Below are 13,385 nucleotides of genomic sequence, written 5' to 3'. Positions count from 1 at the left end.
AATTGTTAAGACATTGCTCTATTGATATTTACAAATGAATTCCTTTTAATTTCTTTTTGTATGCATAATTTATTACTTATAGCAAATTAATTTCAACTTGCTGGATGATTGTGATAGACATAGACACTGTATGCTATGAACAAAGAGGATTGTACAGTTTTTAGCACACATTATTTTCAAGGCCTTTGGTAAAAGGTCACATGATTGTTTGGGAATGTGTTTGTTATACAGTGTGTGTGAGAAGATGCTCTAAGTGTAGAACACCTGTCACCCTATAACTGTGCAAAACATTACCAGTTGATGGTTAGTTGAAGAATTTGGTTATCTTTTGCCTTTTGTGTTCTCTCTTTGATCATCCCGTTTCTGCCTTTCTCCATTTCTTTCTTACAAGGTTTTACTGGGACTTGACCATGCTGCTGCTGATGGTGGGAAACCTCATCATCATCCCTGTGGGCATCACGTTCTTCAAAGATGAGCACACGCCCCCCTGGATCGTGTTCAATGTGGTCTCTGACACTTTCTTCCTCATGGACCTGGTCCTGAACTTCAGGACGGGTATCGTCAAGGAGGACAACACAGAGATCATTCTAGATCCGCAACAGATCAAGATTAAGTACTTGCGGAGCTGGTTTGTGGTGGACTTCATCTCCTCCATCCCTGTGGACTACATCTTCCTCATCGTGGAGACGCGCATCGACTCAGATTTCTATAAGACTGCGCGCGCCTTGCGGATTGTCCGCTTCACCAAGATCCTCAGCCTGCTGCGACTCCTGCGTCTCTCGAGACTCATTCGCTACATCCACCAGTGGGAAGAGGTAAGAAAGTACACCTGAGCGTGTAATACTGTATGTTAAAGCCGATAACTTAAAGTTGTGCTGAATGGTGCCCACTTTCGTGTATGACATTTTTGATGAGTGCTGTTTTGATTTGTCTTTGGCAAAGTGGATCCCCTGGATGTCGACAATGGAGACAAAAAAATCAGTGATGCAGAGACAGAGGAAATACCAAGGAAATCACAATGATTGACAGTCGTACAGGGATAGCCTACTGTTTGATGAAGCTAATCAAACACATAGGGTTTCACTTCACACCTAAATCCAATTATAATCTCAATGGTATTCCCATCCCTTGGAGATACCGCAAGAATGTTCGCAGAACTCTGTATTTTCCCCTTTCCCCTAAAAAGGAAATATAGATAGATGCTGCTTCTGATTACATCCACCCTTGAAAGGAGTGAAGAGGCTCTTTTCCTGTACCCCAGTCACCAATAAGTTGATGAAGCTGGGATGTTATTACTGTTTTCTCTCTGTGCGCCCATCCAGCTAGCAGTGGGACCACAGAGCCCAGAGAGGCTTCGCTGCAATACAACCATGATTATAATTGCGGCAATAATTAGAAAAGTTCCCATTGCTCTCAGTGGATGGAGCTTGTTGTTTAGTCTCAGTGGTAAAAGGTGCAAAGTGGAGAATCAGAGACTCAGTGTGGAGTCAACAATGGGACACTCCACTAGAGAATAATACGGGACAGTCAGAGCTACACTGGTTGGTTGTGAGATTATAGGAAGTAATGTTTTCAGGCTGAGGGGAGCAGACAGACACACAAGAGTTTTGTTATGTATGTTGTCCAGTCACAGAATAAGAGAAAACACTGGATAATTTAATAAATCAAACCCAGGAGTAGGACTGCTTCTTGGAGGCTCAGTGCTTTCATATTAAACTACTGTTTGTCATTCTGCATATCCTCCCTAAAAATAACCAAAAGCCCTCTACATGCTTGTATTTCTCTTAGGCAGGGTTTAATGTCTCGATGAAGAGTACTTTGGCAGAATCAGTGTGCATGGTCATAATACAGATGTTATAGCAGCAGCTCTGCATTGCTGCAGTACATGCTGTTATTAGTGTCAGGGATTAAAGCAATATTTTCCTTACCAGTCAGATTGTGTACCTCCAGAACCAGAAACAATTTAACAGATGAGTCTTGCACTTAATGTAAGCAGTTTGTACATCTCATGACACACTGAAATGTTACTGGTCCCCACTGTATTGAATTTCCTAGTGTATTTATTACCCAGAAATGATTTTTTTGTGTCCATATATTGAATATTCCACATGATCACAAAAATTACTTTTTCATTTTATTCCAAAGAAATAAATTGGTATGGGACACTGTCGCTATTATAGATTTTGAATTATATCTTTAATAGTATACTTACATTTATACTTACATTTTGTAATTGGATCTCAGCTTTGGTAGTTGTTATTTAATGAGAACACACACATTATTAGAGTATAAAAACATTTGAAAGTTGTTCCAGTTTACATAAAATGGATTCCCAAAACTTTAAGCACTCAGAGTAGACCAACTCCAGGACAATAAATAGAAAAATTCATTATTAAATATTAATTGAATTTTGCTGTAATTTCATCTCAAGAAGCTTCATTTAGCTTCAATATTACTGATGAACAATTCTGTTTGTCTTCATCAAAACATCCACACAGTCAACCAAACAATCATTTCAGTTTCATTTCAGTGTGAGTCTCTTGATACATATCTTTCTTTATGGTATTACTGGTTTGTTTAAAATCATTTATGAAATGCATACAAGTACATATAATTTTTTTTGTTGTCTTACATACAAATACAAATAAACTTGAAAATGATCATGTTTATGGAACAATGAATTAAATAAAAAAAATAAAATAAAAAAAATCTGAAATAAGGGTCTTGGTTTAGCTTGTGCTTCAAATTAGACTATTTTAGAAAATATACAGTGGGTTGTTCAGGGTCATGGTAACAGTAGATAGTAATTTTATTTTTATGTTGAGTGTTTCCCTGGTTTCAAATCGAATTGTCATCAGAGCCACGAGAATACATGCTAACAACAATGTACTGGTATTCATTAATTAGCCTGTTTGCACAATGTTGTCAAAATGCAGCGCTGCTTCGTTAGTTGGTGGGTGTGTTCACCTGAGTGCATGATATTACATGGGCAACCGGAAAGGTTGAATAGTGAGCTGATTGCCAATCAAACCACAGTAGCCCCAGATCTGCCCACGGGCATTCAGAAAAGTTCCTGGTTTTCAGATATTCAGCTGGCACTCTGGGCAGAACAGTGTATATAAGTGTGGTGACATTAATCATGCAGGGCCTCTGTGATGCCATTTCAAAGAGAGGAAAAGTTCAAATAAATCACTGGGGGAGAATCCCTTTGCCGCGCTGTGCCGCCATGCATGCCTGCTGCTCCACCTCTGAGCCCAAAATGTAGGCAGGGATACATGTAGTTCAGGCCAACTTTCATTTGAATAGAGTGGACACACTGACAGTGAGCTGTCACATGTTGAGCCTGCAATAAGGCAACAAAGGAAGGAGAGGAGAGAGAAGGCATCTGTGGAGGAGGAAAAAAAGGAAGGAACTAGCTGAACTAGATTATAGCCATGGGCTGTTTGTCTCATTGTTATTGACCACCACCCCAGACCAGCACTAAAGCTTAGAAATAAAGGAAAAGAGTAGGATGGGAGAAAAACAAAAAGAAGAAAAACACAAATTCCTATTAATGTCATTAAAAAAAAACAAAAAACTTGCAAGGACATTGCAGGACAATGATGACAACAGCATCTAAAAAAAAAAACACCCAAAAATGCTGAAACAGTACGACAAAGAGAGGGGACAGCCAGCTGCCATTTACGTGTTTTATGCCTATGTGGGTTGTGTGTGTGTGTGTGTGTGTGTGTGTGTGTGTGTGTGTGTGTGTGTGTGTGAGTGTGTGTGTTTGTAAGGGCTTGCTGATGAATGCTAGTTAGGCAGACAGAGTGAAAGGCCAGCTTTGCCTCAGCGCCAGAGTACTCCAGATGCAACCTCACAGAAATGTCATCTGTCACTGCAGAATAACTTGTCGCCCAGATCTCACCACCTGACTGACTTTTTGACTTTTACTATTGACAGGTACACTTCAGACAATGTGTGTGTATCTTATAGCCATTTGAATATTGTGGCAACATTCACATTGACCTTAGTTTGATCTATTCACCTGCGTATTGAGCTTTGGAGAGAAATTCAGAGAGGGAAAAAAAAATTGTAATTCTGTGGTCACAGTTTTATACTTTGCTGTATATCTAGACTGACCTACCAAACAAAACTGGTTTTCTGGCTCTCACAGAATTAAGCCAGGATCCTTGTGATCCATGACATTTTTAGCCCCCCCGTACCATCACTGAATGCCATTCCGCTTTGCTTGCCACTCTAAATATGGCGCCGCAATGAGATGCAGTTCTCTGACATGGCGGAATCTGCCGACCTGTGATGCCCCAATGTCCTCCAAAAAGGCAAAGCCGATTTATTTTACTCATATTTCACAAGTATCTGCAATCCATAAATAGTCCTGCACAAATTCATTTGGTTTGTTATTGTTTGAGCTTCATCTCCTCCTCAGTAAGAAGTCACACAAAGGACACTTCGGCTGGGAGGCGTTGAATACAGCTCAGCGAACTAAACCGCCTGGTTTAATGCCTCGTAGGGTGATAGTTTTGGGAACAACTTTTAGGATAATGGTCTTTTCTCATGTACTCGCTGCAGTGAGTAAAGCTTTTGAGGAATTCGAGACAAGACAAAGGAATAAAACATTATCAGATGCACCAAAGAGATGGAGAAGCAAATTATAACAAAAGCAGAGCTCAAATGTATTATAGGTGAAGTGACTAAGGAAAATAGATTCATAAAATCAGAGTGGCATACTGAACAGAGTACCTCTGGACAAATTATGTATAGAAACTTTTTTCAAAAGGTTACTAAATCAACCATTCACTGTTTCACATCCTCACTCAAAAAGAATTGTACTGCTGTGACCTGCACTCTCGCAGTAATAGGCCGGTCGAACAAGTCATAAATCTGTTTCATAAGACAGTTAACTAACTCTCACACATAGTGTCATCTTCAGTCATAGCGTCAGTATTTTGTAAGTGAAGTGAGGACATGGACGTATAAATAATAAAATGTTATTTTCGGAGCTCCGTTACCTTCGGTTTTATGAAATTATGTGACAGGTCAAGGAAGTAGACCATAATCTGAAATGCACATTTGTACATACATATGCAATCAGTATGCAGTACATGTCTATTCATTGCTGTATATGTATGTCACTTGTGTTTTCCTGTGTGTTAAAGTAAGCATGCTTTTGCCTGGTTTGTTAACATGGACTATAATAGCGTGTCCTTAGAAGAATCGTGCTAGTAGCCTGGAGCCCAGACATGGTGGCACATAACCACAAACTGTCGAAGTGTCCTTGAGCGTGATTCTTGACCCCTAAACTGCTCCAATGGGGCTTCCCAGGAGAGAACAGGAGGTGGAGTTTGTGGGTTAAAGCAGAGATGGAGTCTTCTGTGAAATGCCACCGTGCACTATATACTGCAGCTCAATGACATGGTGTTATGATGACAATTACTGTTAGTATAAATATCTTTATATTGTACCATTTAAGTGCCAAAAGTCGAAATGGCAAGTTGTTTCCAGTATTCTCTGTCATGTAGGATCACAGTATTTCCATCCTTACTATCATACAGTATCTACGGGGGATTGACAATCTTATGCGATTTACATGTCAGTACTGTATAAAATCCATATTACACATGGTGGCTATTCGGGAAAAAAAATTAAGAGACTACTGCAAAATGATATATATTTCTCTGGTTTTACTATGTATATAAATATTAAGTACAATGAACATTTTTGTTTTATTCTATAAACTACTGACATCATTTCTAACAAAGTCTTTTAGAGCATTTATTTGCAGAAAAGGTGTTTTCAGACCGCAAACAATGCAAAGAAATCAAGTTCATATTCATTTTTAAACAACACAATACTAATGTTTTAGCTTAGGAGGCATTCAGAAATCAATATTTGGTGTAATAACCTTTATTTTCCATCACAGCTTTCATACGTCTTGTCATGCAGTCTTTCACATTACTGTTGGGTGTCTTTATGCCACTCCTGGCGCAAAGATTCAAGCAGCTTGGCTTTGTTTGATGGCTTGTGAGCATCCATCTTCATATTCCAGAGGTTTTCAATGGGGTTCAGTTCTGGAGATCAGACTGGCCATGAAAGGGTCTTGATCTGGTGGTTCTCCATCCATATCCTGATTGACCTGGCTGTGTGGCATGGAGCACTGTCCTACTGGACAAAACAATCCTCAGAGTTGGTGTCATTGTCAGAGCAAGTTTTCTTTGAGGATGACCTTAGACATTGCTTAATTCATGTGTCCATCATGAAGACAATTACACCCTTGCTGAAGCACCCCCAGATCATCTCTTATCCTCATAGGTCTCTCCAGGTCTTCGACAATTGGATCATAGAAGCTTACCTTATCGCAGTCCTCTACGGTCCAAACTTCAGCCTTGTTCCTCGTTCTAGCTTTGCACGACTTCAGCCCCTTCAACCTGTTTCAAACCGTCCTCGCTGTGCACTTAGCCCCAGCTGCCATTTGCCACTCTTTTTGTAGGTCACTTGATGTCATGCTACGGTTGTTGAGCGACATTCGAATGAGTTGGCGGTCATCCGTACCCTCCGTCAGTCTGTAGCTTTTTTGTCCCCAGTGTCTGCTGCTTGACCTTGTACTCATGAACCACTGTCTTTGAAATTTTCAGGATGGAAGCAACCTGATGCTCACTATATCCCTCTGCCAGTAAAGCCAGTGAACCCTTCTCTGCCTCACCTCTCTTTTCAACTGGTTTGGTATGGTCAGTAGTTATTTTTTGAGGCAGTACTAGCACTGTTTTTGCCATCCAGCTGGTCCTATTGCAGGAGTATAGAGGTGATATTCCCATTAAATAAGATTTGGTTCATGTGATCACCTAATCAGTGCCCCACTAAGTAGAATGAGGTGTTTCTGTGTTTCTGCCATACATGTAGAGATGCTGGTGTCTTTAATTTTTCTCCAGAGCTTTACATCTCCAGCGAAAATCTACAATGATTTGCCACTAATCCATTTTGTATACTAATAACATTTACATTATCCCACCGCCCTGTGAAACAGTGTGAAATCTGTTGTTATCAGTGCGTCTCTGCCACTCACAGTCTAACATGCTCACAGTCTAGGAGTGGAAAAAGAAAAGACACATTAAAATACAAAGCACAAAATGGTTTTAGCAAGCAAAGTGACCTCTGTTTGCTGAAATTGTATCATCTTCACCTCCTCAAAGACTCTAATCATAACACCACTAACACCATCAGTATCCTTTTGCATAACTGAAGCAATGCCCTGATCCCCCACCAGCTCGTGAAATCTCTCGTGTGTATGTCCTTTTTATCACAGCTGTCATAAATTAGCTCTGATTGCCTCCATTTCCTATACAAATACTTCAGAATTAAGGGTGTTTTTACAACCGCCATGTTGACAGAATGTTGTTAACAAACAAGGAGGTTTTGGCGGTGGTGGCTATATTCCAGTGATAACACTGTCATGCATAATGACATTCAACATGGTGTGCAGATCTCCATCACAAACACACACACACACACACACACATATACACACAGCAGATTATGGTGCCTCCCCTGTCTCCCTCTTGTCAGCTTCCTCTTGTCACTTTTCATCGGGATAAAAATAAGTCTGTGACCGGATATTCTCCTCATTGGAGTTGTCTCCTGTTGACGAACCAGTGACTTGGATGAGATTAGTCATCCTGTTAAATCAGATTCAAGGCAGTGCACTAATGACTAAGCTCTGAGGGCTTCCTCTCATCATGCCTGATGCCTATAACATAACCGTCTCGACTGGCCGACCCTGTACACGTTGCCTTTAGCGTGGATGGAGATGAGACGAGAGCTGAGGCCGTTACTGAGGGGGTAGGGAATTTTAAAAAACAAAGATTTTATAGTAAGGTGTGTAGTCAAATAACTTTAGGAGCTGTGCCACCTCACCTGTGTCCATTTATTAGAAGTGGCAGAATGTCTATATCTATTAATATTGGCATGTCTTGGATTGTTAAGATTTATGGCTCAGCTCACCTAAGTGGCTGTGCACTGCAGTTAAGGAGAAACAAAACGATATGTCAGTTAAATGCTCAGGTTCTTTGATCAAAGTCAGCCATGTGGCCGCCCTGTGGATCAAGAAAATGATTGAAGTGCCTTTCATTTCCACCCAGTAAATCTATACAAAAATATTTAAATAAGTTAAATCAACTAATCAGCCTCCCCCAACCCCCCACTGACCCATTACCTTGGCCAAGGACTGGTCTTTCAGAGATAAGAAAAGCAGGAAGAATAGATTTAATGGGCTATTATTGAGTGCACAATGAGGCTTGCCAGCAACAGTGACAGGTCCTCAACACTGAATGAGCCTTGTGCGATATGAATACCCGCAGTGGATTTGCTTTAAAAACTATTACACAAAAATGTGTAATCCTGCACAAACCCAATGGCGCATCTTGGTAGGGAGCATAGTTAGAGTGGTTTTTGTGATCCGAGCCCTCCAGGCCTGTTTAGACAGATGATGGAAGGGTGTTCCCTGTGGTCCACTCCCAGGCCTATTTCTCATTCTCCACATGTGCTTTCGTCCACCGTGACAGCATGCATGAGCATGACATTTTGGTCTAGGCATTTATAGTGAGAAATCTAACCCCTGCCCACAGTCTGCTCCTAGAATCTGCCATCATGTTCGATGATTAAAAATAACACGCATGGAATGCTTTAGTTGATGAACTTCATTACTTATCACAGGAAATCATGTCTCGCTCCAACACATGAAGTTGCAGCATGTGGCAATTAACACAGTAAATGTACTGAACATATGACATACACTACCTGGTGCTTAGTACATGCAAAATTATCGCTATTGTCAGAGAAAAGGTAGATGACAGTGACATAATCAGCTCATCCATAACTTAAACATAACATACATTTTTTAAAATGATTTTCTAATATGTAGCAGCTGTTAATTAAAAATATTTTTATTATGTATTTTTACCTGATCAGTAAGATTGGTCTTGTGCTTTCATATTTATATTTAAAACCATATCTTCTTAATACAAACCAATGACAATAAATCAACACACTGAGCTCCAATGTGTACGGGTATGGTTTCCTCAAAACCAGAATTTACTCAAATTAAATTATTTAGTAGTGCATTAAATACAATAATAAATTATTCAATTGGAGAGCTGATTTGCTGCAACCAAAACTGTATGATAAAATGAAATGTCCACCGTGTTGATAATTAAATAACTGCTGTAGAGTGTAGCCTTTACACTCAAACGTAATCATTACGTGAATTATTCAAAACAAATTAAAGTAAATGAAGCATCATTTTTTAATAAAGCGTACCACATGGCAGCATAGCAGTGATAGTGAAGGGGAGGGTTAGGGGTGAAGGCCTGTGGTGGACAGGTTCAGTCAGCAAAATGGAATCAGGAAAAACAATGTGAGTGAAGCCTTTTTTTGTTTTCTCTTATGTGTCCGTAAACATTCATCATCATTAGCAGTGCTAGCAGCAAATGCCAGATGCCTCGGTATAGTATTACACTGACTGTTTGGGCAGCTACCATCACCTCCATGCATCTATTCTCTCACCTGGATCATACTCTTCTCACACCATCTGTGTGAGATGACTTGGCAGCTTTCTTCTCTCTCTCTCTCTCTCTCTCTCTCTCTCTCTCTCTCTCTCTCTCTCTCTCTCTCTCTCTCTCTCTCTGGGCCTTATCGGTGCCTCTCAAGGATACAGTTATTTTATTACTTAAGCACGTAATAATGTTTTTGTCGCCTGTCGTGCACACTGATCTTTATTCATTAGTTTTATTTATCTGCAGAGCATTGTGAATAAGTTTGGTCTATCTCCATTTGTAGTCGTCATATTGAAAGAATATTAGAAGTAGTATGGCACAAGTCAGTTCGTATTTACATTTTCATATACAAAAGTTTCTGCCTCACTGTGTGTTTGGATACCAGGTTTACTGGTATCTAAAAAGCAGTGCTGGAAGCAGCAGTAGTAGCTATAGTTTACAAGATTAGTATTTCCAGCAGCAGTTTAGTAATACAAGTAGTTTAATTGTCAGTGTTTGATTTCCTTTTTTTTTATTTTGATTTCCCTTTGATTGTGGTTAAAGTGGCTTTTCCCACACAATTACAGCCCCCACTTCAAAGTGCTTGCAACCATGTAATTGCCATTTCATTAGTTACACTTGTGAAAGCACTGTATTGATGTTGACTTACCATAGGTGATGTGACCTGACCCATGATTTTGGTCTTAAGAAAAGGCAAGCAGATATCGGCATGGCCTCTCATATCGAGAGGTCTAATGAGGGTAGTGTGAGTAACAACGAGACCCCGTAAAGACGCTGTTGTGTTGCGTCTCTGTGCCCTCATCAATCAAAGCTCTCTTGTTTATTCTGATGCTAATACAGCCAGCCTCACTCTGTGGCCCTATCAATTAAAAGGTCAGCAATCCATCATCCTCCATTTAACAAGCCAGGTTGTGGAATGCTGTGAGTGCAAACAATGTGTGTATGCATGTGTGTCTTTATTAAATACTGTATGTGTGCATGTTTACAGTACATATCGCTTTGTTATATTACACAGAGCGTCATCTTCAAATATACAAGAATAAAGAAATTAAAAGAGATGGAGAAGAGATACAGAGACATCCTTCCCTTGCCTCAGAATAATGATCCTTTAACAACCTACGAACCGAAACAATCTTGGGAACAATTTTTGGTAACTGGAAAGTCTGTTCGATCTTGGCATGGGTGTATTTGAATTGATTACAGCTGTGAATTGAGATAGGGGAATCACCTTCCTCTAGTGACAGTACAGTTTGGGTTACAAACCGGAGATTTGCATGGCATTACCCCTGACAGTTCTCATAGGCTTTATTCTCTACACAGTGGTTAAGTGCCAGAGGTCTTTTGAGGGCACTTCTATGGTAGGAATGTAGCAGGAGTTATTGTTGAACTGTAATGAGTCATTCAGGTTGCTCTATATGATACTGAAAAGGATTTATCCTTCTTCAGAAATGAAATATACTGACACTGGAGAAAATTTGTTAGTTTTCAGTATATTGCCATGCTGAAGGACAGCCCACACAATGCAAAGAGACAGTGGCAGGTGCACTAAAGACAGTAGACCATTTCATTTTTCACACTAAATGTTATGACCAAAGATGGGTCAATGCTGTGCACAATTTTGGATGATAAAGGTAACACCCCTCATGAAACCCAATGGTATTAATTAGGGCTGCACAATTAATCGAAATATAATCGAAATCGCAATATGGCCAAGTGCACTATCCAAATCGCAGGAGCTGTAATTTTTTTGATATATGATGATAAGGTAAAATATGTCACAAAATTGTTGTGCATTGTTAGCATCATAAACGTTGTGGTGCTACAAAGTCTACAAATCATATTCTCCAGATGTAAGGGAACAACAAAAATCACATCATCGTTTTAAATTTTTTTCTCAGTGAAAATTAAAATGCAAAAACAATCATTCCCCCTGAAATCATGACTAATCGCAAACGCAATATCTGCCAAAATAATTGCGATATGAGTTTTTTTTTGTATTGTTCAGCCCTAGTATTAATGCTGCTTTTAAATATAGTGATTAAAGGGGTACTACCTCTGTAAGGGAGGGAGGGACACTCACAAGAAACTGATTAAAAGAAAAGGAATGCAGCAGAGGCTCTGATATCCTGACTTGTAGTTTCTACATGCTCTTAAAATGCTTAATCCTACATTTCCCATAACGCAGCCTAATAATGTCTTTCATTGTTAAATGCCTAGGTCTTTCAAACCCCATATCCCCAGATTATAACATTTTTAAAAATGTCTCCAAGCCCAAGGTAAAATGACGTTTCACCATTTTCACATACTAAGTACTACTCAGATTCTTGATGTAAAGATTTGATGGAGTCGATTCTCGATTTAAAACCAATTCTGTCAACATAACATTATTAACTAACATTAGTGCAAAAACTGATTTTTGCCATTCATGAAGTGAATCTGCAGAATCATAAAACATGAGTTTCATGGTTCGTATAAAGGCACAAAAATGTATTGAAATATTTTCAGAATTGCATTATTATGAAGTCCAAATCTTAGGAGCTGCAATTTTTTGATAACGGTAAAATGTGTCACAACATATCATAAATGAAGGATTGTGATGCTATAGAGATGCCCTGGTCTAGAAATCATATTCTCCAGATGTAAGTAACATGCTGTTTGGTACGGACCACAGCAAAAAGCACATTAACATAATGTTTTTGTTTTTTTTTCAGTGACAGTTAAAAGCAAAAATTACCGCTCCCACTATAATTGTGACTCATATTGCAATCACAATATCTGTCGAAATAATTGCAATATGATTTTTTTTTTTAATTAATTTTATATCGTTCAACCCTAGTTCTTATGTGAATTAATTTTTTCACCCCCTCTTTGATGTCTGAAATTGGTGGAATACCCCTTTAATACCAATTTTTTTCCTTTATCAGAACAAGATGAAAATAAAAATAAAAATTTGGAAAAAAATAATTAATTTCAATATTTATCATCTATATCTCACTTCCTTTGAAGCTAAATATCTGCTTCCACAGTTCAGTTTTGTTCTTCCCCTTCGACAAAATGTGCAGCTTCCTTTTGCAGATAGCCTGAGGGTAAATGTAATATTCCAATGGCAATCAAGTCAGAAACTCAAACAACTAATTATAAAAATGACAATTCAAAATGTAAATAATACACTGTGTGTTGGTATGCTTTACATCTCTGTTTATCCTTAATGTCCCAGGAATTGTTGTATTTAAGTTCATAAATTGCTTGGCAAGTTTTTCATAGTTTTAAAAGCAGCCTTGGTTTTAAATAGCTTCCCTTTCCTGTCTGGAAATACAATTTCACAAATGAAAAATATATCAGGCTCAGTGTGGGAGATGGAAAGGGATACCTCATGATTTATTCATTTGCCACAGAGTGAATTTAACACTTTAATGTTATGGAATGCCATTACGGCTCCAACAAGAAATTTGACATCACACAACATTGCATATTAGATAACATAACTTATTTATCACGGTGTTTAAAGGAAAGGCTGGCTCCTAAAAAAACAAACAATAGCTCACATTTGAAGTGCAGCTGTGAAGGGAGGTGTAGAAAAACGACAGCATTCGGTGGGTTGAGCAAATAAAAAAAAAAATAAATAAAAAAAAAAAAGGTGCAGCTGGGCGGATGATTCAGCTTAGGTGACGTAAAAGTGCCCAAGGCTAAACATTTTGAACAAGAGCACAAAGGAAGAGGGAAAGGGACAGAGTAGGCAAGAGGCACGCTGAGATTCCCTGTGTATCTGTGTGTGTGGACAGACGGATGGAGAGTGCGTGAGCGGGGACGTCTCCATCCACTCCGAGACAGCCTGGC

General features: G+C 39.1%; 1 protein-coding gene across 1 annotated transcript in view; it reads left to right on the top strand.

Annotated features, from left to right (window-relative positions):
- Positions 1-397: 397 nt before the first annotated feature.
- LOC111649517 (uncharacterized) overlaps positions 398-13,385 on the top strand; it is a 47,081-nt gene continuing 34,093 nt past the window's right edge. Inside the window, exon 1 of the mRNA XM_023399270.2 lies at positions 398-815. Coding sequence (XP_023255038.2) covers positions 411-815 — 405 coding nt within the window. The 5' untranslated portion in view covers positions 398-410. The remainder of the gene's footprint in view (positions 816-13,385) is intronic.

Source organism: Seriola lalandi, unplaced genomic scaffold (assembly GCF_002814215.2).
Source record: "Seriola lalandi dorsalis isolate HSWRI2012SDOR001 ecotype SW California unplaced genomic scaffold, Sedor1 jcf7180002051108, whole genome shotgun sequence".
In the NCBI taxonomy this organism is placed as follows: domain Eukaryota; kingdom Metazoa; phylum Chordata; class Actinopteri; order Carangiformes; family Carangidae; genus Seriola; species Seriola lalandi.
This window is presented reverse-complemented; position numbering and strand designations above follow the sequence as displayed.